The sequence below is a fragment of the Antrostomus carolinensis genome, unplaced genomic scaffold (genome assembly GCF_000700745.2).
Source record: "Antrostomus carolinensis isolate BGI_N321 unplaced genomic scaffold, ASM70074v2 scaffold6617, whole genome shotgun sequence".
In the NCBI taxonomy this organism is placed as follows: Eukaryota; Metazoa; Chordata; class Aves; order Caprimulgiformes; family Caprimulgidae; genus Antrostomus; species Antrostomus carolinensis.
Window position 1 is genome coordinate 3206 of NW_010325254.1, and position 23053 is coordinate 26258.

At 35.7% G+C, this 23053-nt stretch overlaps 1 protein-coding gene across 1 annotated transcript; it reads left to right on the forward strand.

Annotated features, from left to right (window-relative positions):
• Window positions 1-3438: 3438 nt before the first annotated feature.
• Window positions 3439-22681, forward strand: LMBRD2 (LMBR1 domain containing 2). The gene is made up of 17 exons (XM_010171137.1): window positions 3439-3612; window positions 4071-4150; window positions 6000-6095; window positions 6884-7051; window positions 7780-7990; window positions 10948-11022; window positions 11373-11486; window positions 12101-12284; window positions 13155-13336; window positions 14126-14259; window positions 14474-14579; window positions 15281-15378; window positions 17172-17275; window positions 18433-18479; window positions 19832-19934; window positions 21157-21286; window positions 22389-22681. Exons 1-17 carry the CDS (start codon window positions 3439-3441, stop codon window positions 22447-22449), a joined length of 2067 nt encoding a protein of 688 aa, XP_010169439.1. The 3' UTR covers window positions 22450-22681.
• Window positions 22682-23053: the final 372 nt, after the last annotated feature.

A 23053-nucleotide genomic window follows, 5' to 3' on the forward strand; every position in this document is an offset into this window, starting at 1 on the left:
CCTTTATGGTGCTTGCAGAGTTATTAGCTGGGTTTGGACTCTAGAGGATTTCATATGAGAATTTTGAAGTGTTTGTCCTGTATAGGGGTAACTGTACTCTTCCATTCACAAAATTAAAAATGCGCTGATTTTGTCTGTGAAACAAAGCAAGAAAATCCTAAGCCTACACAAGAGCATATCCTTGTCTTCTGTTGGTTAAATTGCACTTCCAGTGCCAGTGTTTCACCTTTTGATCTTATTTGTATTAATCCATAGCTGCCTTACTCTCCAGAACCAGAGTATGCCAACAAATACTCTTCCTTTCAGAGTGAGGAATTTTGTAACTTTTTGTCAGTGCTTACCGGGAGACTTTTCTAAGTAGTTGAAGGTTGTGCAGTATGAGAGAGCTCTTCTGAAGTAGTTCATTGATCTCAGGAAAACATTATTTAGGGCTTCAGGAATTTCAGCCAGCTGATAGTAGGGAGCCATGTGCTAATAGTGAGAAGCCTGTGTAAATAAAATGAAGAAATGAATTATGGATAAAGAACTTGCCTTTCTTTCAGCTAACACCAGGTTGAGAGGCAGTTGCTGCTTGTGACAGGAAGGCGTGGCTTTATACCCTGTGGTAATACATTTTAAGGTCTGATACAAGTAATTCCAGTGACATGTGTCCCAAATATGGCTTTCCTTGTTAGGCAGGATTTAGCTCACAGTAAAAACTGCTCTAAAGCATTGCATTTCTCACCTTGTGGATTTTTTTCTGTTTAAGCTATTTGTGCTGAGAACTAGTTTTAAGTGATTTCTCTCTAAAAATTTTCATCTGTAATTTTGAAAATATGTATACAGTATCTCAAAACAGTACATGACAACCACTAATTGCAGTCTCTTATTAAAAATTGGGCATTTCATTTTGTATTTTGAGATTAAAGTAGGAACCAGGCTAGGAACAGAAAAAAATGTAGTTTACTTTGATAACTGCAGAGTTACTTTTGGCTTTGAAAGTGAGTTAAGTTGTGGGAAGGCTCAATTCCCTCTCTGTTTTAACCTGTTCAGTACATGTTTATAATATTTTTGGAACTTCCCTCATGGTAGTAACTGAATGCAGCACCTTGCAGAGAAACTTTTCATCTTCTGCTTTGTTAGCAGCTTTTTAGGTGTGACAGTAGTAAAAAATTGTATAGGTGTGAGTAATGGAGGGTAAGATGTGTAATTTTCTTTTTGTTTACATAGGAGAAGGTGTGGCTGTAATGGGTACCCAAAGCTACCTATGTCAGGTAGTACTGCCTTAATGAAGTTGACATATAGTATTTCTCTTCCATTATTTTTTTTGCTGGAATTCGCTACTATACTATCAATATAAGAGATTTTGTTTTCTGGGGAATAAAGAATGGTATAATGGAATAGACAAGGACTTGCTTAAAAAAAGTGACTGAGAAATAGGTTCGATAATCCTGCATTCATAATATACACATGATGAGGACAAAATGTAGTACAGGCAGGTAGTAAGGAAGATGTTTTGACCTGACAGAAATGCTGATAGTTTGAGAAATGTATTAGATGAAAAGCAGAAGATAAAAAGTAAACGTGTGCATCTTTAAGAAACAGCAAGGTAACTGGAGCTATTTTCAGAATATGGGGTGCTCTGTGTATAGCAGCTAATATGGGGTAAAGAGACTGCTCTCACTATTTGGGAATTAAATGTGAAAGTAGCAAAATGGGAGGAAACAAATCTTTGGGGAAAAATCACAGAATAATTGTCCTATGTGTCCTCAAGGAAGTACTGGCAAAACAAACCTTGGAATTTTTTAGTGGAAATAAGACAATTTTCACTGCTTAGTGCCCTCATATAAGATATCTGCTTAAGCAGTACACTGAGAGATTAGTAAAGGAAATGGTTCACTTCAACAAATTGTGAAGAGATTTCAAAGTAAATCGAGGGAAGTTTTAGTAGTAGTATTTATTTTGAATCTCTGAAGTTCCAGTGAAAACACTGAAAATACAACAGTGATATTTTCTTTAATAGATATGTGCAGCTCACTGGCCCTTTGCCTGTTTGAAGATGTATGGACTTTCTAGGCATTTCTGGCAGTCCTGACTGTTGAAGAAGAAGCTGCTGCCCGAGCATTCACACGCCATTCAAGGAGTCGCACACCCACCACCCCAGACTTTAACTCCACAGCGGGCGACTCCAGCGAGCCCACGGGTGCCCCTCTCCACTCCTTGCTCACACACACACACTCTCTCAGGCACTTCCTCTTTCTTCAGGCTTGACTCTAGGTTTTCTATAGCAAAGTCTCAGGCATTGAATCTTATATGAGGAAAAAAAAACCCCAAAAAACAAAACAACAGTTCAGATGGTGCAGCCAGGAAAAACAGCTCACACTGGGTGCCTCTGGAAAGGGATCCTGGATGAAGAAATCCCTGGACAATTATACCCTTAAAATCTATGCAGCCATCCCTCACACACCTCTTTGGTCCAATGGTCTGGGGTCTTTTGACACTGTACTAAATCCAAATCACAGCACCGTACCAGCTACTGAGAAGAAAAAACTCTGTCCCAGCTGGAAGGATCTCCAGGTGAAAGCTCACAGCTTGCTGCCCAAGGCTTCAGCAAATCCAACTACTCATGCTAAGCAGTGCTATTAATCCTAACAGTTCTTAGCAGTGACTATAACACGGAGTAACTAAACCCAGAAGGATAAACAAAGCAAAAATATATCATGGCAAGAGTAATAATGAATGAATGGAGTCCTTTGTTTCTCTGAAGAAGAGCAGAGGAGGGGTAGAAAGGTGAATTAGCCACCATGTTCCCTCTTACTACATGAAATTTCAAACCTACAAGAGGTACATCAGAAGTAGACTAAGGTATACTTTTATGTTAGTATATATACATATATATATACTAACATGTATTTTTGTGCTCTGTTAATTCAGAGTACAGAATTTAAATGCATAGTTGAGGAATGGTCCATTAACAGAGCTTTCCAGAAACATTTAGTTTGGATTTTTAACCCTTTGTCCAAATCGGTTGATTTCGTCTAAAAGAAGAGAAAAAAAAGCAGAATAGTTTTTCTTATTAAATTTATACTGGTCTTAAAAGTTAGGCTTATAGTCTTATTCAAGGACAGAGATTTGACTTTTGGATCTATTGTATATCAAGAAGATGAAGGGGATTTGTCCTAATATGTTGTGAGAAATGACCAAACTGGAATGGCATGATATCTTTATTTCTGCAGAGGACTTAGAAGCACTGTGCTGAAATTGCCCTTTATCTGATCAGCATTCTTGTCGTGAAATAAGACAGATCTATTAATATGTTTTAAAATGTCTGTTAAACAGCTCTTTTTTGCATGAATACCTTCCAGAGGTTTTAATGTAGTTAAATGCCTTTTTGTCTTACAGTTCTGATCTGCTTTCCTAAGTGAGCTTGCGCGGTGTGGCTGGAGCGAGCGTTCAATAATGAGTGGTGCAGCGTTGGGCCTTGAGATAGTATTTGTCTTTTTTCTGGCCCTGTTCCTCCTTCATCGGTATGGAGACTTCAAGAAACAGCATAGGCTGGTGATCATAGCAACGTTATTGGCTTGGTATCTTTGCTTTCTCATTGTATTTATACTGCCTCTGGATGTGAGTACGGTAAGAAACTTGTGAGATTTTTATGCTTAGCTGCATAAAATGTGTATGGTATTTTTTTTAAATCATAATTTCAGAAGACAATGTCTTAAACAGCAAAAAATTTTTCCAAATAGTATCTTATTAAGCTAAACACTTGCTACCTTTTTGCATGACGGTATCTGTGTTTAAAATTAATTTTATTTTTTGTTGCTCTCATCAGATAACAAATCTATTTCAAATGCTTTGAAATTTCATTGTTTATAGCAATTTTTTAATCTATTTAGGCAATGCAGAAAAACCTTCAGTTTTTTACTAACTTGTCCTTCAGTTTGCATGTTGTTTTGAGGGTTTCTTAGTGTAGTTGTTCCCATATGTAAACCTGGAGTACAGGAAATGTCTTTAAAAATGGAACTTATTATTTTAATTAAATGTTGTTGTTTTTTCTGGTCACTGATGATATAAAATTATTTGTCTTTTAGACTATTTATAATCGGTGCAAACTTGCTGTTAACTCCAGCCCCGCAGAAAGTAATGGCTCTTATGTTACTGTTGCTCCAAGGTATCGGCTCTATGTTCTCTTCATTAGACTGTTTTTAAAGAAGTATTTTATGTTTTTCTTTTTTTTAAGACTAATAAACAAGTGTTATCTGTGTGATGTGACATTTGAAGATTGTAGGCATACAGGAGAGTGAGGGAAGAGGTGAGGAAAAGTGCATCTGCATCTATAGGTGGTAATTTATACAGTAGTTCTAACTGATTACCTAAATAGTCCTCTTTCTATTTTTTTAAAAAAAATTTATGCTAAATTTCTTCTATTGTGTTGTTAAAGCACTAGAACTAACCTTTTCAAGCAACTTTGGTTATCTATGAGGAGATGTGTTGGTAAATGCTTATTTCTCCTTCACTATCTTAAAGACTTCAGACTTGAAAATCTAATTTTATACCTTATGAATGAAATTAGGAGACTTGTCTTGTATATAGGCAGCATATATAATTGCTTATTATAATTGCATATATATATAGTAATCAGAGTTATCTGAAATTTACTATCTTCTACCCAAGTAACAATAGCCTGGTCACTGTCTCCTGGCAGGAAGGAATTAATCCTTAAAACATGGGGGATGTAGGTGAATGTGGTCTCTTTCCATGGCTGCTCATTCTTTAGCCTGCATTGGCTATTTCCACATCTTGCAGATGTGTGCAGTGTGGTTATCTGTAAGGTGATTAGAGCATTTAAGGTGTCATTTGGTATGTCCATGCAATGTATGGCCAGTTTTGTGGCCCCGAAGTGAAGGGTATCTGGATGTTGTATGTCTGTGGAAGAACAGTAAAATGCCAGACTTAGTGGCACAACATTTCCAGCATTTTACTCTTTATTTATTTAGCCTATGTTAATTAATCATAGTTAGGTAAATAAACATTTTGAAAACTACTCAATAGCCTTTCAATTTACCTATAGTTTCAGAACATGCTTATGTGTTATACTGTAGTATATGACTTTCTATCAAATAGAAATGACAACTTCAGTAGTAATTCAGCAGATACTGTGTTGGTGCAACTCAGATCTTAAAACTTGGTATGAAACCTTTAGTCGCACCACCTGTCACTCTATGGTAATTTGATAGTTTTGAAAGTACTTAAGCTGTATATATAAAAACTCACAACTCAGGCTTAACTAGTTTGACCCTGGAAAACACCAATTATTTCTCAATAGTTACTCCTATTAAATTGACTGTATTGCCTCTTGACTCACCATTGCTTCATTACTCAGACAGGTGTGGGGAAAAAAACAAAGTGTCTTAGTGTGGATGGGCACTTTGTCTTTTGCTCTTTTTTTACTAGAAGGCTCTCACAGCTTTTCTCATCTTCTGAAGCAAACACTACCTTGTCAGAAAAGTATTGGCTTAACAAGTCCAAATTTATATAAGCCTGACTAAATCCAGCTGGGTGACAGAAGAAACAACTACTACACTTTTTTTTTTTACCAGTGAATGTGCTAGGTGATGGGGTCCCTAGATATTTTTTAAAAACCTGCTGCACTAACTAAAGTTGAATGATCTTCTGCCTCCAGCATTCTTTTTTTCTTTGCATGAAGAAAGTAATTCCTGCCCAAAACCAAAAATTATAACCTTAAATTTCTTATTTCTCTTTAGTCTTTAAGCTAGTGCATTTTTTCTCTCAGAAAACTGTCTCGTCCAGATGTTATTTGCGATGAGGAGAATGATAAATATTTTGAAGTAGTGATTCAGTGTATTTTCTTCTGAGAGGGTTGATGGTTGACTACTTACTCAAATAGCTGTGTATTCTACGCTATTTTCAGAGACCTTTTTTGATGGGGGAATTTATGGGAAATGTTTTTTATACTCTTGGCCCTACAACTGACTATAAGCTTCTTTACATTGTTACAGCAAGCAAAAATGTTTCAAACCATGGAGTTATATTCCTAATGGAATTATGCCAATTTTCTGGCGTGTTGTATATTGGACGTCACAGTTTTTAACATGGTAAGTAAGGCAAAAGAATATGACAAAGACTGTGATATAGGTGTAGTTTCTAAGTGCAACTTCTTAACAGTCATAGCTTACTCTTAAAGAGTGTATATTACTATTCCACAGAGCTATCTGATCATATATTATTTGCTAGCAGCGAAATTTCTCTAATAATTACTGTGCTAAATAGAGTATACTTTTTGCTTCTTTTCAGGTTTCAGCCATTTAGTCTTGATTGACCTATATAGTTGAAAGAGAGCAATTTACAGATAGAGGTGTTTATGATAGACTGTCTGAAAAAATGGGTTTTAGACAACAGAACGTCAAATAATTCCATGGAGAAGTTGTGTAATTTTTCGGTAATATTGTAAATTATTTGGTTTTATTGGATATATTATATAAAGCTGTAGATACAGCTACAGCAAACAGATTGTCTGTGCTTTTGGTTTAGATTGATGGGTGGTTTCAGACCAACCTGTCGTCAGATAATTATTTTTGTAGCTCAGTCCGAAATACCAGGGTTGGTAGTGAGTTCTCGATTGAGACAGATTTTTCATAGTAAAGCTACCTGTATTGTTTTTATCTGCAGCTTGTTTAAGGTTTGCCATCAGCATCAGACCAGTAAATCTAGAATAAAAACATAGAACTTAGCTAATTTTGTTAGAAACTTGGGAGTCTAGCTTAAACACCCCTGGCTCAGTATCCTGCCACTACTAATCTACTTTTTTCTTTTTTTTCTTTTGTTCTTTTTTTTTCTTTTTTTGTTGGCTGATGTGGTTTGGCTTTGTTTGCTTTCCTCCTAGGATTCTGCTACCTTTCATGCAGTCATATGCTAGATCAGGAGGGTTCTCCATTACTGGGAAGATTAAAACTGCGTTGATTGAGAATGCGATCTACTATGGCACTTACTTGCTGATTTTTGGAGCATTTTTAATATATGTGGCTGTAAACCCAAACTTCAATTTACAATGGTAAGAATAATGTTGTACTTACAAAGTTGTCATGGGTAATCTCTTCCATAGGTGAAATGGGTCTTTTTAAAAAAACAGTTTTAGTTGATCTGATTTTTACTAGGTAGTTGGAAAGTTTTATTAACATTTTCCGTGGAAATGGATTTTTTGACTATTTATAGAAGTTTGTCTTTTGGTTTTCTGATTTTGATATGTAAAGCAGAGCAATCCTCTGATGTTTGCAGAAGGTTTTTTTCCTCCCTAAAAATGCATTTGCAAAGTTAGTGCAGAAACTTTCTTGGTGTTTTCAGAATAACATCTTTCAGAATGTCCGTGTCAATTATTTCCTGTGTGGCAGTTATGTCTACTGTAGATTCTATTTAAAGACCATGAGGTAAGTTAAAATAATTGATGTTTATAACATCACTAATAGCCTTCTCTACTAGATACAGTAGTAAACACTGTCATGTACCTCAGTTTCAGTAGGTTTGCTAAGTTCATGTTGTTTCTTCCAGAGAGGTAAGAAATAAGGGGAGCTACAGAAAAATTGTGACAGATTTAAATATGGCCAAGTAGCAGTCTGGCCCTAGGCAGGAATTACAGGTGATGCTAAGGCTGTTCCTGTAAACTTGAAAGCCGTATTGGTGCACAGATACTTCAAGGTTGCTTCCTTGTGGGTAGGGTAGGAGAATGTTGTTTGTTTGATTGCTTTTTCTTTTTTGTTTTTGCTCTTGATTTTTTCCCCTTAGGAATCAACTTCAGACCATTGGCATAGCTGCTGCAAATACATGGGGTCTTTTCCTTCTTGTGTTGCTTTTGGGTTATGGTTTGGTGGAAATTCCCCGTTCCCACTGGAATGGGGCCAAGAGGGGTTACCTACTCATGAAGACCTATTTCAAAGCTGCCAAACTGATGACTGAAAAAGCAGATGCAGAAGAGAATTTAGAGGATATTATGGAGGTCAGTAACTAGCTTTTGCTATGAAATACAGGAACGCTGCTGTTAATCATCTCTGAATTTCCTGGTGTTGGGCACTTGTGTCAAGAAAACGTAAGTAGCATGAAATTACTGTGAAATATCAGCAAATTAAGAAAATTGTGTGCCACTTGATGATACTCAATTCTAGGTAAAAATCAAAAGGGAAGTAGTCCCTGATGTGAAGAGCTTGGCAACTAGGTAGCCATTATTTGTTGGTTTTATTATTTTATTGACCCTTTTGGAGTAATATTGGTCACTAATGAATTAAGTTCCAGAGTGAACTTGAAGATCTAGTGCACAAATGTTTCACTAGTGTTCATGCAACTTGTGTATGTCTGCTTTTATGCTCTGCTCTCAGTACATTTCTAGAATCTTAAGAAGTTTCCAAGTTGGATTTCCAGGACCATGATATGTACCTTTTGAGAGGAGCATTTATAGATCATTTGTTTTTCTCAAACAGGTTTTTTTGAGACTGTGTTTATTATTAATTTTGGGTGAGCAATACGCTCTAATGTAGTTCAAGAGTAGAGTGGAAACGCAACCCATTGAATAACTATTCCCTGCTCTACTGCTTTAATACCATGGCTTGGAAATAATACTTCTGAAGAGTAGTACAGTAGAGTGGTAATAACTTCTGTGATAGATCAACATAAAATAATAGTAGAATCTTCATTCTTCAATAATAGCATTTTGAAGAAATTGCTAAAAAGATCTGAGTGGGACATAACTACAAAACTTACTAGAAAATGAGCAACAAAAACTTTGCTTATGAGGCTTGCACTTAGAATAGAAGAGAATATTAAAATAGCTATTTATTAAGAGTAAGAGCATTGTCCAAATGCCTGGAGAGGGAGGTGCTGAGCTCTTCTCTCTGGTATCCAGTGATAGGACGTGTGGGAACAGTTCAAACCAGGGAAGGTTTAGACTGGACTTTAGGAAGCATTTCTTTACAGAGAAGTGGTCAAACTCTGGAACAGGCTTCCTGGTGAGGTGGTCAATGCCCTGAGCCTGTCAGTGTTGAAGGGGTATTTAGACAATGCCCTTAATAAGATGCTTTAACTTTTGGTCAGCCCTGAAGTGGTCAGGCTGTTGGATTAGGTGATAGTTGTATGTCCCTTCCAGCTGAAAATATTCTGTTCTGTTCTGTTCTATTCTATTCTATTCCCTTAAACACAGCATACCTTGTGCCTGAAAGGTTCTTCCATGGTTTAAAAAGACCAAATTTTGGTGGATGCACCAGTTCTGAAGCCAGGTGTTGACATCCTGGGTTCTCCTGTCTCTTCTAAAGTCTCCCTGCATTACTGGAAGGACTGAGGAAAACCCTACTTGTGCTCCCAAATTTTTTAATATTCTTCCCAGGGCACTGAAGTCACTTTTTAATCGACCTCAGACTTTTTGTTGCAATGTTAGTACCCATGTGACAAAATGTGTAGTAGTCTGAAGGTTGTACTAAGCTCTTCAGTCTTGTGGTGATGTCCCCAATTTGGGCCCCAGGGAGGCAGCAAACTTCCCTGAAAAGAGGGTCTTGTACTAGACTGCTGTCTTGTCCTAGATTGTCCTTTAAGTCATATAGGGTAACTGACAGGTTCTGAGGTTATGTCATATACAACAGAAAATATATGATTAATGCATGATAAAACATTGTTTCAAGGTTTAGCACTTTGCTTGTTTCTAGACTGAAAGAAAAAAAAATTGTACTGTACCTTAGAAATCCTGGTCGATATTTTGTTTTCAGTCTTCATAGGAACACTGAAGTAGATCAGAATATTTAAAAATTCTTAAGAATGCCAGTGCTGATTCTGAGAACTTGGTTATGAATTACTGAGAACAAATTATGAATTGCTGCTGTGTCAAATCACAAAATTTTAGCTCTCGACTGCTTTAGTTTAGGCTTTCATTTTCTTCCTTTATCAGAGATTCTGAAAACACAATAAACTGTAGTACTGGAGGATACTTCCCAATTGTTTATCTTTAGTTTTTTCCAGTCTAGTGCTCCACTGATAAGGCTGAGTACGTTAGAGTTGACCCTTACAGACATTCTTGTGGGATTTTGTTTGTTTGTTTTTCGTAATCCCACTACATAATAAAAAACTCTGTACCACAGACTAATCAGATCTCTTGTGATTGTTCCTTCAGGAGATTGAGGGAATCCAGAACTACTGACTGAAGGACTGTCTATATCCATTTAGCCTCCTTTGTCACACTAAACAAATACGATTCTTCCATCTGCAAGTCATCCTATTGACAAGATTTCTAAGCCTTTACAATTATTTCTGTCTTCCAGACTCTAGAACCTACTTCTTTTTTTTTTTTTTTAAAGTGCTGTTTTTAGCAACAACAAAAAACATCAGAAGATTGTTTCTGGATTGCCAGGAGGATGGAGAATAAAATCTGTTTCTCACTAAACCTGATAAACTGCTAGAGGGAGTCCTGACACAACTTATCTAGCTGTTACGTAGCATCTTTTTGTTACTAATAAATGCCAAATAGTCTCAAAAGTGGGTGATGTGTGGACAAATGTGAGGAAGATAAAAAATGAAGTAGTGTAAAATGATACTCATCAAGCTGCTTAGAGTGTAAAGTGAAACTAAGCTAGGTGAGACAGAAACTCCTCCTCTTTACCTACAACTAAAACAAGGAAGTATTTTCCGTTTCAACATTAATGCATAGAAACCAATTGTCCACACTTTCACAGGGTAATGTTTGCACACTGGCATCGTGGAGTTTTTTAAAAAAATACATTTATGTCCTTTATAAATATTCTTTCAATTGTCTTTTCTCCAATGTCTAGTAAAGCTGTGGCTTTTAAGGAGTCCTATTCTTTTTAAGTTCTGATGATTATCTTTTCTGTTGGGAGGACTAGAACTCTTATCTGGTCCTGTAAATTTTTTTATCTACTTAACGTAATGAAACAGCTCTTTATTTTTTTGCCTCAACAGGAAGTCCGTAAAGTAAGTGCAAGTATCAAGTATAACCACCCTTTGAGAAAATGTGTTGATACAATACTGAAAAAGGTAACAAATTTCTCATCTTCAGCCACAGTTGTTCAACTGGGAGGGGGTGTTTCCTGCACCTACTGAGTACTTGTACATTATTTTCTTTTCCCCGTAACATAAAATCTCTAATTGTCATCTTGGGAGTTTTTGACCTGACTTTTGAGTTTAAATTCTTTGTGGAATGCTTTCTCATGATGTATGTAATTATCTGATGGGTTTTGACATATGTAGTATTTTAGAAACAGAAAAAGCTGTGCTTAAAGTGAACTTTTTTTAGCTGCATGACATGCCCCAAACATTTACAGATAATTAACAAAGAGCACTTGCTGTTCCTTCATCTACCAGTTAATTTTCCTCTCTCCTTCCAGTGTCCTACTGAGTACCAGGAAAGAATGGGAAGGAACATGGATGATTATGAAGATTTTGATGAAAGACAGAACAGTTATCCAAGTGAAAAAAGCTTGGTCAAACTTCACAAGCAGGTATACTAATAAATGAGAAAATGCCTTTCTTCTGCTGATGTAATGAGAATAAATGCTAGTCAAACAAAGATTTTCAATGCACTTTACCTGAGTTGCTCAGTATAGTGGGTTTTGGGATTGCTGCTTAACAGGAACGTTTCTCAGTAAAAGGGAACATAGAAGTTCAGTATCCCAAGTGACGTCCAGATGAAATTTCTGGATGTGTAAAAAGTTTTTGTTGCTTAGTATATTACAGTGTTTTGACTGTCAGTGAGTTAGCCTTTTAATGGTTCATTGACAGTGCATTCTACAAAAGAAACTGTAGTACGTGTTGGTGTTCGTTAAGATGCCAAAATAAAGTGGTATGTTGGAAAAAGTAGACTGCTATTGCTACAGATAGATTGTGATGAAAAACCTGCAAAACTCAGGAATCATGTATGTAGTCCTTTTATGATTTATATTCTTAGAGAGAATTAGAATTTATATTCTTAGAGAATTAACTGCTTGCTTTTATGAGTGTACAGTGTATCTTTGCAATTCTGTAATGTAGGCATTTTTAAGGTATTTCACAAAGTTCTTATGTAATTTCTTGAAAGAAGTATTGTGTAACCGTAATTGCTTGGAATTTCTTGTAGGTAATCTATTCAGTGCAGAGACATCGTCGTACACAGGTCCAGTGGCAGATTCTTCTAGAACAAGCGTTTTACCTAGAAGATGTGGCGAAAAATGAAACTAGTGCAACTCGACAGTTTGTTCATACCTTCCATTCCCAGGAGCCAGAGAATAAAATTATTCAGTATTTCTACACACCAACTGTTGGTAAGTGTTGCCGTGCAGATTTTGAGTATTGAAAGGAGTAACCGATGCCACTTTGTAAGAACTGATTGTTTTATGTAACGCGCTCAGTTACACTAGAGGGAAGCAAATGTGAATCTTAATGCATTTATGTAACGGACTACCTATCAGGTATTGATTTATGCTCTGGAACATAAGCTTAATTTTTTTTTCAAATTTTAATAGCAGTTACATGTTGCAATAGCAATAGCAAACTTCGAAGCCTTAGAAGAAGAAAGAAAACTGACAACTTTAAATTATCAGATCATGGTTACCTTCTACATTTGTGGGATATTACTGAGTTGGGACTGCTCTTGCAGTGAAGCAAAGAGGAAAGGACTCTTTGTCTGTCATGTAACAAACTTTAGGACATGTGGCTGCTTGATGCTTCTTTTCAGAAAGTGTCTTCTCCTAATCATGTTTTAACTTCTAATTTATTGTGCGTGGGCAATGAGTTATTTCCGGGGTAGAACAGTCTAATTGCCAGCCTAAGCTTTGTTTCTGAGAGAGGAGCAGATGAACAAACAGAAAATGGATCACCCATGGTATCTGGGCCAAAAAAGAGTTCTGTTCTACACTCCCCACCCCTCCTAATCAATTTGCAAAATTTTGTTCCTGAATCTCACTCTCTTTTCCCTAGTTTTGCATATGATTCCTTATCATATTCAGGCTGAGCCAGATCTCTAGGCATTGGAAAAACCCTGAAATTCAGTGTGTGACCCCACAGGTTACAGCCTTGATTTTAAGGGCATGCACACAAGAAGTTCATGGCAGTTTTTGTGACGGTTTTCCATTTCTGGTTGTATAACTTTCATTAACCCATTCTGGATTTGTGTGTGTTTGTTTTTTTTCCAGAGTGGTACTGGGAATGTCTTCTACGACCATGGTTTTACAGGGTGCTTGCAGTTGTTCTGGCCATGTTCTCTGTAATTGTTGTGTGGTCAGAGTGCACATTTTTCAGCACAAAACCAGTTTTATCACTATTTGCAGTTTTCATACAGCTGGCAGAAAAGACATATAATTATATATACATAGAGGTAAGTTTGAGATAATACCTCAACAAAAATCTTCAGGTAGATTGTTATTACAATAATAGTAGACCGGGCTGGTTTAAAAATAAGTCTCTAAGTGGTCTGTCAAATTTGAGGTCTCTAAAATATGTAATACCAAACTTTGTTTCTGTGGAGGGAGTCTGCCTTTTGCCACGTATTACCACTCTCCAATGCAGGGTGAAGGTGTGACCCAGTTGAGGTGAAATTCATATGTAGCATAATTTGTGAAATGTTAGCGTGTAGCTTAGGTGTTTAGACTTTGTGCCTACACAATCAACCATGTATATGACCTGTCTTTCTAAAACAGGAATTTGCTGCTGACCAGAAATCCAGTAGCACGTGTGGCTCACATATGCGTGCACAATTATATCAGTAAAGGAACTGAGCTGAAAAATTCCAGTATACTAACAAAATAAGTTGGTTTGAAAACACTTGTTTTTATCACTTTTTGTGGGAATAAATGTCAAATTATGTGTGGCAATTATCGAGGCAATTACAACAATTTCATTTACATACAAAATGAAGTAGAATAAACATGCCTGGGGTCAGTTGTGTGAGTTTACATGAAGTGCAGAATGTTACAAGTATCATTCTCAATTTAAATTAGTCAGAAAAACTCTTGAAGCTCTTCTCAGGGCTGGTGTTACTGTCCCATCTCAAAATGAAAATGATAGTGCAGTCAACCTGTTGCCTGTACAGACTATGTGTGAATATATTAAAACCTTTAGTAGAGTTCTACATTCAAACAACTTTTTTTTTTTTTCCCCTCCTCAGATGGCCTGTTTTCTCACTATCTTTTTCCTAAGTATCTGTGTTTACTCTACTGTCTTCAGGATCCGTGTATTTAACTATTATTACTTAGCTTCACATCATCAGACAGATGCATACAGTCTCCTTTTCAGTGGCATGTGAGTATGTGGCATATGTTTTTCAGATTTTCTGTCAAATACTCAATTGAAAACATTAATGAAATTTCAGTTTATATTCTTTAATTTATAATCATATGGGTATAAATCCTAATGATCTGTACATCATGATTCTGTGGTATATCCAGTTAAGATTTCTAAATATTTTTAGTGCAATAAATTGTTTTAAATGCTATTGCCTCTTGCATTTACACAGGTTATTTTGCCGTCTGACTCCACCATTATGCTTGAACTTTTTGGGCTTGACCCATATGGATGCAACAATCTCTCATAGAAACACTCAGCCAACTGCTTATACGTCTGTAAGTACAGAAAATGTGGCTTTGAGGCTTCTATTTGGTTTGGAGAATAGGAAAAATATTTTTAAGTACTTCTTATAGTAAGATTCTGATATTCACATATTTTCAGTAGTATTAAACAGGGTAGAAATACTTACTAATAGACCAGGACTTTGGTAATACTACTAGCTACACAACAGTCATCAATACCTCAGTTTTTCTGTTTTGATCTCTTTATCCTAAGAAAGTAAAGTGTTATGCTGAAGAGTTCAGACTGTTTTTCACTTTGTAATAGCTTTAGTTTCCACTGTGTCCACGTATGGGACATCTTTATATATTGTGAGCAAACCTAACTTGCCACTGAAACCAGTGAGTTTGGTTTTACTGAGCAACCAGTTTCTGTAGAACAGCAAGTTAAATCTCTTGTCTTTATTGTTAGCAAGTAGATTCTTAAGTGTTGTCCAGAGACTGTTTTGAACTGATTCTGGGTTAGGTGAGACAGGAGGATGTTAGAAATCTCCAAGTGGATATGCTGTAGGTGGCCTTTATATCCAGGCATTCTGTGCCAACTGTCTGAATCAGATCTGTGATGATTGTACTCTACCTATGTTTCATTAAATGCAAAGGATTGTGTGTTTGTGTGTTGTAAACAGAAAACAGTGAGGTGGCACAGTCTTTAGAATATATCTGATTAGAGCTTGTTCTTGCAATTTTTTTTTTTGCAGATAATGGGATCCATGAAAGTGCTGTCCTTCATTGCAGATGGATTCTATATATATTACCCAATGCTTGTTGTCATTCTCTGTATTGCCACATACTTTAGGTAAGTGATTTGCAGGACAGATCCTCCATGTTTCTTTACATTAATATTAGTTTCAGCAATCAGGAAGAGATTCACTTCTTTTCCTGCAGGTGAGTTGTAACGTATCAATAATAAAATACAATACCTAAAACAATATATTGCTATTTATATATGTGAAATATGCACATTTTAAGAATATAAATTGTATTAATTCATAACTGAGTTGTAGACGGTTTTTTCCCCATTAAACTTCATTCCTAGGTTTCGAGGTCTGAACTGTTCAAACTTTGGAGCCCACAAACATTTAGATTCTGCTTTTGTGATTGAAATTGCCATGAGTAAGCTGTTTTCGGCAAGTTTTTCTAATAAATTAAGAAACATGAGCAGAACTTCTTAGGTGATTAACTTTCTGACAGACTCATAACAAATTTCTCATCCGTTGCCAGACTTTAGTTTGAAAGCATAGTGGTTTAAATAATTTGATCTTGTTTCCCTCAGTCACAATTCGTGGGAGGCTGGAAGGGTAATCACAGAAAATACTGTTATATGCTTGCTTTATCCTTAAATTTCAAAATCTCTGCTTTTGTCCACTGTAAAGGATGAGATACTTTCAATCTGACATTGCTGAGCTACTTTTATGTTCACTTCAAGTTTTGCATTACCATTCAATCAGAAGCAATGTATATGTTTTGAGTCGTGTGGAATGTAGTTAAATACCTTGAATGTTCATTAACACCCTGTGTGCATCCATAAGCAGTAAGACAACAAGGACCCAGTCCTAGGTTTTCTCTGTTTACCTTTAGGTTAGGTGACAAAGTGGTGGAGGAAAAAAAAGAAAATAAAACATGTAAAGCAAACAGGAAAGCCAATGACAAGAAAATAGTTTGTGTGACTTCTTGTCCATGATGATCCTGGGTCTTGAATGCTCTAGGAAGGAAGGACAAAAAGAAACTAAAGGAGAGGAAGTTGCTTTGCTTGAACTTTAGTGCCTTCTAATAATTCAGATATGTCAAAACCAAATGTTTAGTTAATATCTATCAAGGAAGGCTGTCTCCCCTGTTAATCCAGCAGTCTTAAAGTTCAGATAGTATAGGAAAAAATCTTTTCAGCCTAAACATACAATGAAGCCAACTTTGAACATTATAGTGATATTCTAGTTTGGAGAGAGAAGCCCAGTAACAAGACCAGCAGTTGTGTTCTCTGGTGTGAATTTGAAAAGGTGAAGGTGGTTTCATGGTATCTAGCTCCAGGACTAGCTTAAAAAAGGTGGGGCAAACTTATCTGACTGCTGCCTAAAGGCTATCCAAAATGCCAGTCAGCATCCCTACATCTTAAGGCTATGCCATACGCCATAAGGTTATACTTCTTCTGAGTAAAACCTGAGATGAAGGTGGCTTTCCTATGTTACTATTGTTTCGAATACACAGAAACCATAATAGGCAGAATTTTTATAGTAATTGTCTTTTGGCAAAGAAGAGTCAATCAGATATCATACATATAAGTTCTGTTATATCTGAGAATATTTCAAGAAATGTCTTATCTTAAATCATTTGCGCTACTGTCAGACTATGAACAGTTTTATCTCTCCATTTCAATAGGATTATTTGATCACTTTCAATTAGATTTAGGAACGTGTCACTGTTCTGAATCGTCTGATTTCTCAGCTAGTATCATAATCTGTCTTTTATATTGCTTTTTTACTCGATTTGTCCATAAATTTCTGAATAACTTGTTTTACTTTTTGCAAGGTAATATATCTAAGCTATTAATTGTAAATTAATGAAGGAAATTGCTTTTCCTTCTGCTTTTATCAGCTTAGGAACTCGTTGTTTGAATCTTCTGGGATTCCAGCAGTTCATGGGGGATAGCGAAATGACCTCTGATTTGATTGATGAAGGAAAAGAGCTAATCAAAAGAGGTAAGTTAGGTCTTCTACCCTAGTCTTCCTGAAAAATATATGTCGTTGCATTAAACTTGTCTGAAATGTTACATACAAAAAAAAGCATGTAGGTTGTCAATATTTTGAAAACTACTGAGGCAGTCTACTGCACAAAATGCAATGCACTTACAGCATTGTGGTTGCTATATAAACAGTGCTGGACTTGATTGACATCTGAGGTAAAGTATCAGCTTTACTCATCCGGTATCTGATTTTTAGATATTTCTAAATATTTTACAATTCAGTTAAGTGGTGCTCCTCTGAAGTCATTACTAATCTAATAATACCTGCGCAGGTGCTTGTGTAAGCTGTCATAAAGGATAGTTAGCACTTAAATTGTCTTTATCATCAGCACTTTAATCTCACTTTAATCTTTCTGTGTTTAAGTGTGTTGATTGAGCTGCCCTTTTTGCTGTTTCAGCTAACTATGTTTTATCACACAAAGTATGTTGTTATATAGAGCTGTAATTATCTGCTGTTTTCGAGAGCTTTTTAATTTTTTTGTTAATTTTTATTGAAAGTGTTTCTTGAAAGTTTTTTAAAGCTGTTGTGGTTCTTGAGTAAATGTTTAGAAAGCAAAATCTCTGGATACAATGTTTTATTATGGAATACTTTCATTCTCCTTTCGTTGTTTATGAGAAGCAAAACCTAGATTTACTTAAGAGCATTTCTCTTTTTGGAGCAATGGGAATGTCTCTCATTCCCTTAAACAATAGGTTCCTATTTCTTTGACATTTTGATGTTACACTTCCAGCTTAATAACACATAAGGGCACAAACTATTTGGGTCATACTTTGGGCCTCACCGAACTTCAGCAAGGTTTTGATTCAATAATGCTCAAGTTTCTTCTTAACATCGTACTTTTTCCCACTGTTTCTAACAGGGTCTTTTTCTCCTTTACCCAGCTGGTATCCCAGTGTGATGCATTGACCCAAGATACCATCACGATGAATTCATTTTAGTGGGAAACATCATAATGATAGACAAGGAGCTTTGTCTTTTATTTAATTGTTTGAGTCATCTTTTTCAATAAGAATCTTTGCTAGTTAACTTTGGATTTCCATTGTTTGTGTAAAAAAAGTATTGGTAATTATTTTTCTTATATGGAGCTCAGACAGGTTTTTTTTTCTTTATAGAGAAAAGAAAACGACAAAGGCAGGAAGAAGGTGAAAACAGAAGAAGGGTATGAGATTGTGTTAGCTAATTATAATATTAATATGCTACAATATCTGATAGGATTTCCCAGTGCTATTTTAATTCAGCATGATCTATTTCACAAAAAATGTCTCCAATAATTGATAGAATCAGTTTAATCTTGCACAGTAGTCTTGGCTGAGGGGAAAAATAATTCACACTTTAATTTCACTACTTGGAAATTTTTGTTACTCGGTGTGCTGTGAGAACAGTGTATGCAAATAGGTGTAACAAGCATTAAAAAGGGCCCTGATTTATAGGATGCAGAGTAATCTGAAATGGCTTATTATCAGTATCTTATGTTGATACTACTCTGCTTGAAATAACTGCAGTTGCATTGTCATCATGTTCACTGAAAAGGGGTCTCTGTGTTCCTCCCAAATTTAACCGTTGCTTTGTGTGCCCCTTGGAAAGTAACTGTCACAGATTATTACTTTTTTTTTCTAGAGGAGGGAATTACATTTGAAACAGAATTAATAACAAACAGAATGTTTGGTTCAAATCATACTTAAAGTGCACACTGAATTGAAAGATCTATGAAGGCAGTCAATCTGAATAAAAAATAATTCAGGCAGCTTCATGCCCATTCATTCTTTAAACTTTTGGGTCTTTTCAGAGTGTTATCTTTTACTTGATTTACATGATGAGATGGTTGATCCTTCTGTAGCTACTGTAACATATGGCATAAATTAGCACAGTAACATTGAGTATACGAGTTCCTACTAGTCTGTAATCTGGGATCTAGATCTGTATCTGAAACTAATTAATGTTATTGGAGCAATTGGAAAAGTTTATATTGAGACATGAAGTCTCCAAATAAGAGCATGAGACACTTTTTTCATTTCATTATACTTCATACTGAAATGTTTCCATACTAAAACGTGATAGAAGGGAAACACAACAGAGCAACAGCTTAATAAACATGGCCTATCCAATGGGGTTTTTTGTGCTATCTGAAACTGGTTATTTTGTCATTCTACCACTAGATGGAAGCAGAAATCAAAAAAAAGCAACATTTCCACTGTGACTTAGACCAGTCAAGTGAACTTCAAGTGCAGATTTAATACACAGTTTGTTTTCTGCATGTCTTTTTTCTAAAGAACAGTTATGGTAGCCAGTTTAGTGAAGGGACTTTTCTTGAGTTTAAAACAAAACAAAAATTGTTCCTGTATCAAGATACTGAACAGGAATATTTTTTAAAGTATTACTTTCATAGTCTGATGTGATTGACCAATTAGCTCTGAATTATGGGACTGGAATATTTGTTGATCCTGTGTATGCTTTTGTTGTGTTACTTCTTCCTCAAGGCTTGTGGTTTGGAGTTTTTTGTCTTTTTTGCAGGAATGGAAGGAGCGATACGGAAACAGAGACGATTCTACTAGAAACAGAGTTGTCCACACCGACCAAAAAGAATCCAGCTTCTCAGAGACCAGTACCAACAGACGTAAGCTTTGTGGGTTTTGGAGGGAATTTGTTTTGTTTTTTTAATATCTTGTCTGCGCAACACTGGCCGTGTGAGTAGCTTCAAAATAAATTCCTTTTTGTCTTAGATGATGTGCTGATATATTCCCTTCTGTGGCACAGTTCCATCTTGCCCATTAAAGACAGCAGAAAAGAGTGCTATGTTTCTTCCCATCTTCAACACTTCAACTAGTTGAGGTTGGAGACTCTGGCTAGTCTCAATTACTTTGTCTTCTTATAGGACATACATTGATTGTAACTAGTATAGCACTTGTCAACAAAGAGACTTTATTTAGGGTATGTCTTGAAGTTGGGAGTTTTATGTCTTAAAATTTACCTCTTCTAGTTGCAGATGAGTTCTCACAGACTGGATAATGGAATAATCAAATAAATGACCAAAAAATGTAAAGCCAGTGACACATCACACGAGTGTATATGTGTTCATTTAATAACATCTGTTAGCAAAAAACTTTTTTGTGGATGCGCTAAACTTCCAAAAATGTATTTGTCACAGTGTTAATGTTTTTTGTGTATTCTAAGTGTTCTTGTAAGCTAACAACAAGGGAGAAATGAAACTGAAAGGGGGAGGAGGAGGGAAGCTTTCACCATGTTTTTGAGACAACTCTGTTAAATTTCCCCTTCCTCTTTCCAAAGCTGGAAACTCAGATTTTTGGTGGCAGACTAACTGAAATGATATGAAATTATATTTTAACATTAGCCAGTAGCATTCCAACACCAAAACAACCCATAAGTACTGACCTAGTGAAGGTGGCAGTGAATTGTGAAACAACTATATTTCATTAATTCATGAGATTGCCTCTTTAAAAACAAACAAAATCAAACCAAAAAAACCTCCATCTAGCTTAGTTAAAGTGGGAAGTTGGTGAATGGATGGTTGATTGATTTAAAAGTAAAGTTTGCATATAACCTCTCATTTTCTTTGATTCTTTGCAAAGTAGATCTCATGCTACTTGAGAGATAAAAGTTGAAGTTACATTGCTATGGAGATACAATAATGAAATACTACAAATTTGAGCATGTAACCAGGATTGGTTTAATACCAAATCTAGTCTAAATCTTTGCACTTAAACTTTGGATAAGATACTGGCAAATCATTGTTCTGGTCTTTTGAGTTTGATGTCTCCACACACTCTTAAGGTGTTCATAGAGCAAATGAGTGTCTTTCCTTCCTTTTACCTATTCAGCACTGTCAAAGTACACACGATCAAATGGTAGGACTGAAAGAGATAGAATAGAACTCCTCCAGGACGCAGAACCTTTGGATTTTAATGCAGACTCAATTAATGATGACCCTCTTGAATCGGACTCGGGAAGGTGAGGAATCTTCTGTGTTATTTACAGTTGAAAGATATTAATGTCTTCTGATGTATGACACCTATACCAGATGGTTTCATAATAACAGTTTTGTAAACAAAATTTATCATCTTACCTAGCTTACATCTCCCCCTTCATGTGGGAATTGTTTTAAAACCAATCAGAACTTGAAGATTTTGTTGACTTCTTTACAGTTCCTTTACAATGAAAGGGATAATAATCTACAAAAATAGGAATATGTGTATATAATTACTTTGGAGCATGTACTTTTCAAGTACAGTATCTGAAGTCTTCTGGCACCTTTACAGACTTCAGAGTGGAACATTCTGAACTCTTTCTTTAAAAGGAAAACCTGAAACCACAGAACTTAGTTGAGCTTTCTTCTAGTAACTTGCATTTCATTTCATAGAGGAAATAAATCAAGAATAATTGCATATGAAATTTCAGTTCCCTTAGAAATAGCTTGTGTAACATGGATTTTTTTTAAAAAACTATAACTCCTGCAATAGTTGAAAGAATTCTAGGACAGTAAGAGCACTAAGAACAGCAGGTTCTGGCTTTGTGTCTGTTCAGATTCTGCCAAGTACTGTGGAGCAGAAGTACATTGTGCTTGCATTGGAACTTATTTATGCTTTTAAAATATATTTGACCAACAATTTGTGCAGCTTCTCTTTTCCCACTAAGTATGCAGCAGTTTGTTTTCATTATCTTTGATACTGTATTTCTCCCAGGAGTGCCCAGTGAGATATTTTGTTAATCACCGAACTACTTTTGGATAGCGTTTTGTTTTGCTTCACTGGTTGCTTTTTTAAAAAAAAAAAATTAAAAAATCTATTTGACAGAAACATTAAATTTCTTTATATCAGGAAACAAAGTTATTTATGACTCCTAGTATTCATATCACTGTTTTTCTTGGTCACATGAGATTTAATTTAATGACTGCTTATCAAATTCTCATGGAAACAGTAATTCACTAGAATTTCAGGTCCTGTAATTCATTGAGAGTTAAGGAGTAAGAGTGCAGAGAGAGTTACATTATTTCATAGGTCTTTATTTTTCTGTTTCCTGTGATACTTTTTCATATTTAAAATTGATTCTGCAGGTACCAGCCTGGTGGAAGATACCTATCAATGTCTCGAAGCAAAATATTTGATGATGTCTAAACTCCTCAAAGCTAAAGAAAATTCAGTGGAAATCTGTTTTCTACTCAGTGCTTGGAAAATACTGTATTATGATATATCACTAAACCAGAAAAGATCATTTTTGTTTTTTAAAAAAATATGAAGGAACAACTATTTTGGAAATGCACCTGTATGCTAACTTTACTACTTATGACAAAATATGCTTCTTCTATTGTAGATATTATTGTGCATCAGTGGGCTTTTGTGTCATGACCAAAAGGAGAAAACTATTAATTAAGTTAATAGAGGGTGAACTTATATAATCCTAGGGCTTAATTTGAACTGTAATATTGTAAGTTTTAGGAAGGGGATTTTTTGGAAGGATTTTTTTTGTATTTTAACAGATGCTATGAGAGCATCTTAATGCATCCAAAGTGCAGTTATATCAATTATTATAGTAAACACGTTCTCTAGTTTTTCTATTTGAACTTTATGCATTTTGAATTAAATTAAGGCTTCTTTTGGCTTCAGTGGTCTTTGAATCAGACCCTGTATAAGCAGAAGGATTGAATGGCAGGCTGTTTTTTCATAAAATCATAAAATACATATTCCAGTATTTAAAGGATGGCTACAAAGAAGATGGAGA

Coding starts and splice junctions, on each gene's coding strand:
- LMBRD2 (XM_010171137.1), top strand. CDS start 3,439: ATGAGTGGTGCAGCGTTGGGCCTTGAGATAGTATTTGTCTTTTTTCTG. Junction 7,052..7,779: donor CCAAACTTCAATTTACAATG/GTAAGAATAATG, acceptor TTTTCCCCTTAG/GAATCAACTTCAGACCATTG. Junction 7,991..10,947: donor ATTTAGAGGATATTATGGAG/GTCAGTAACTAG, acceptor TTGCCTCAACAG/GAAGTCCGTAAAGTAAGTGC.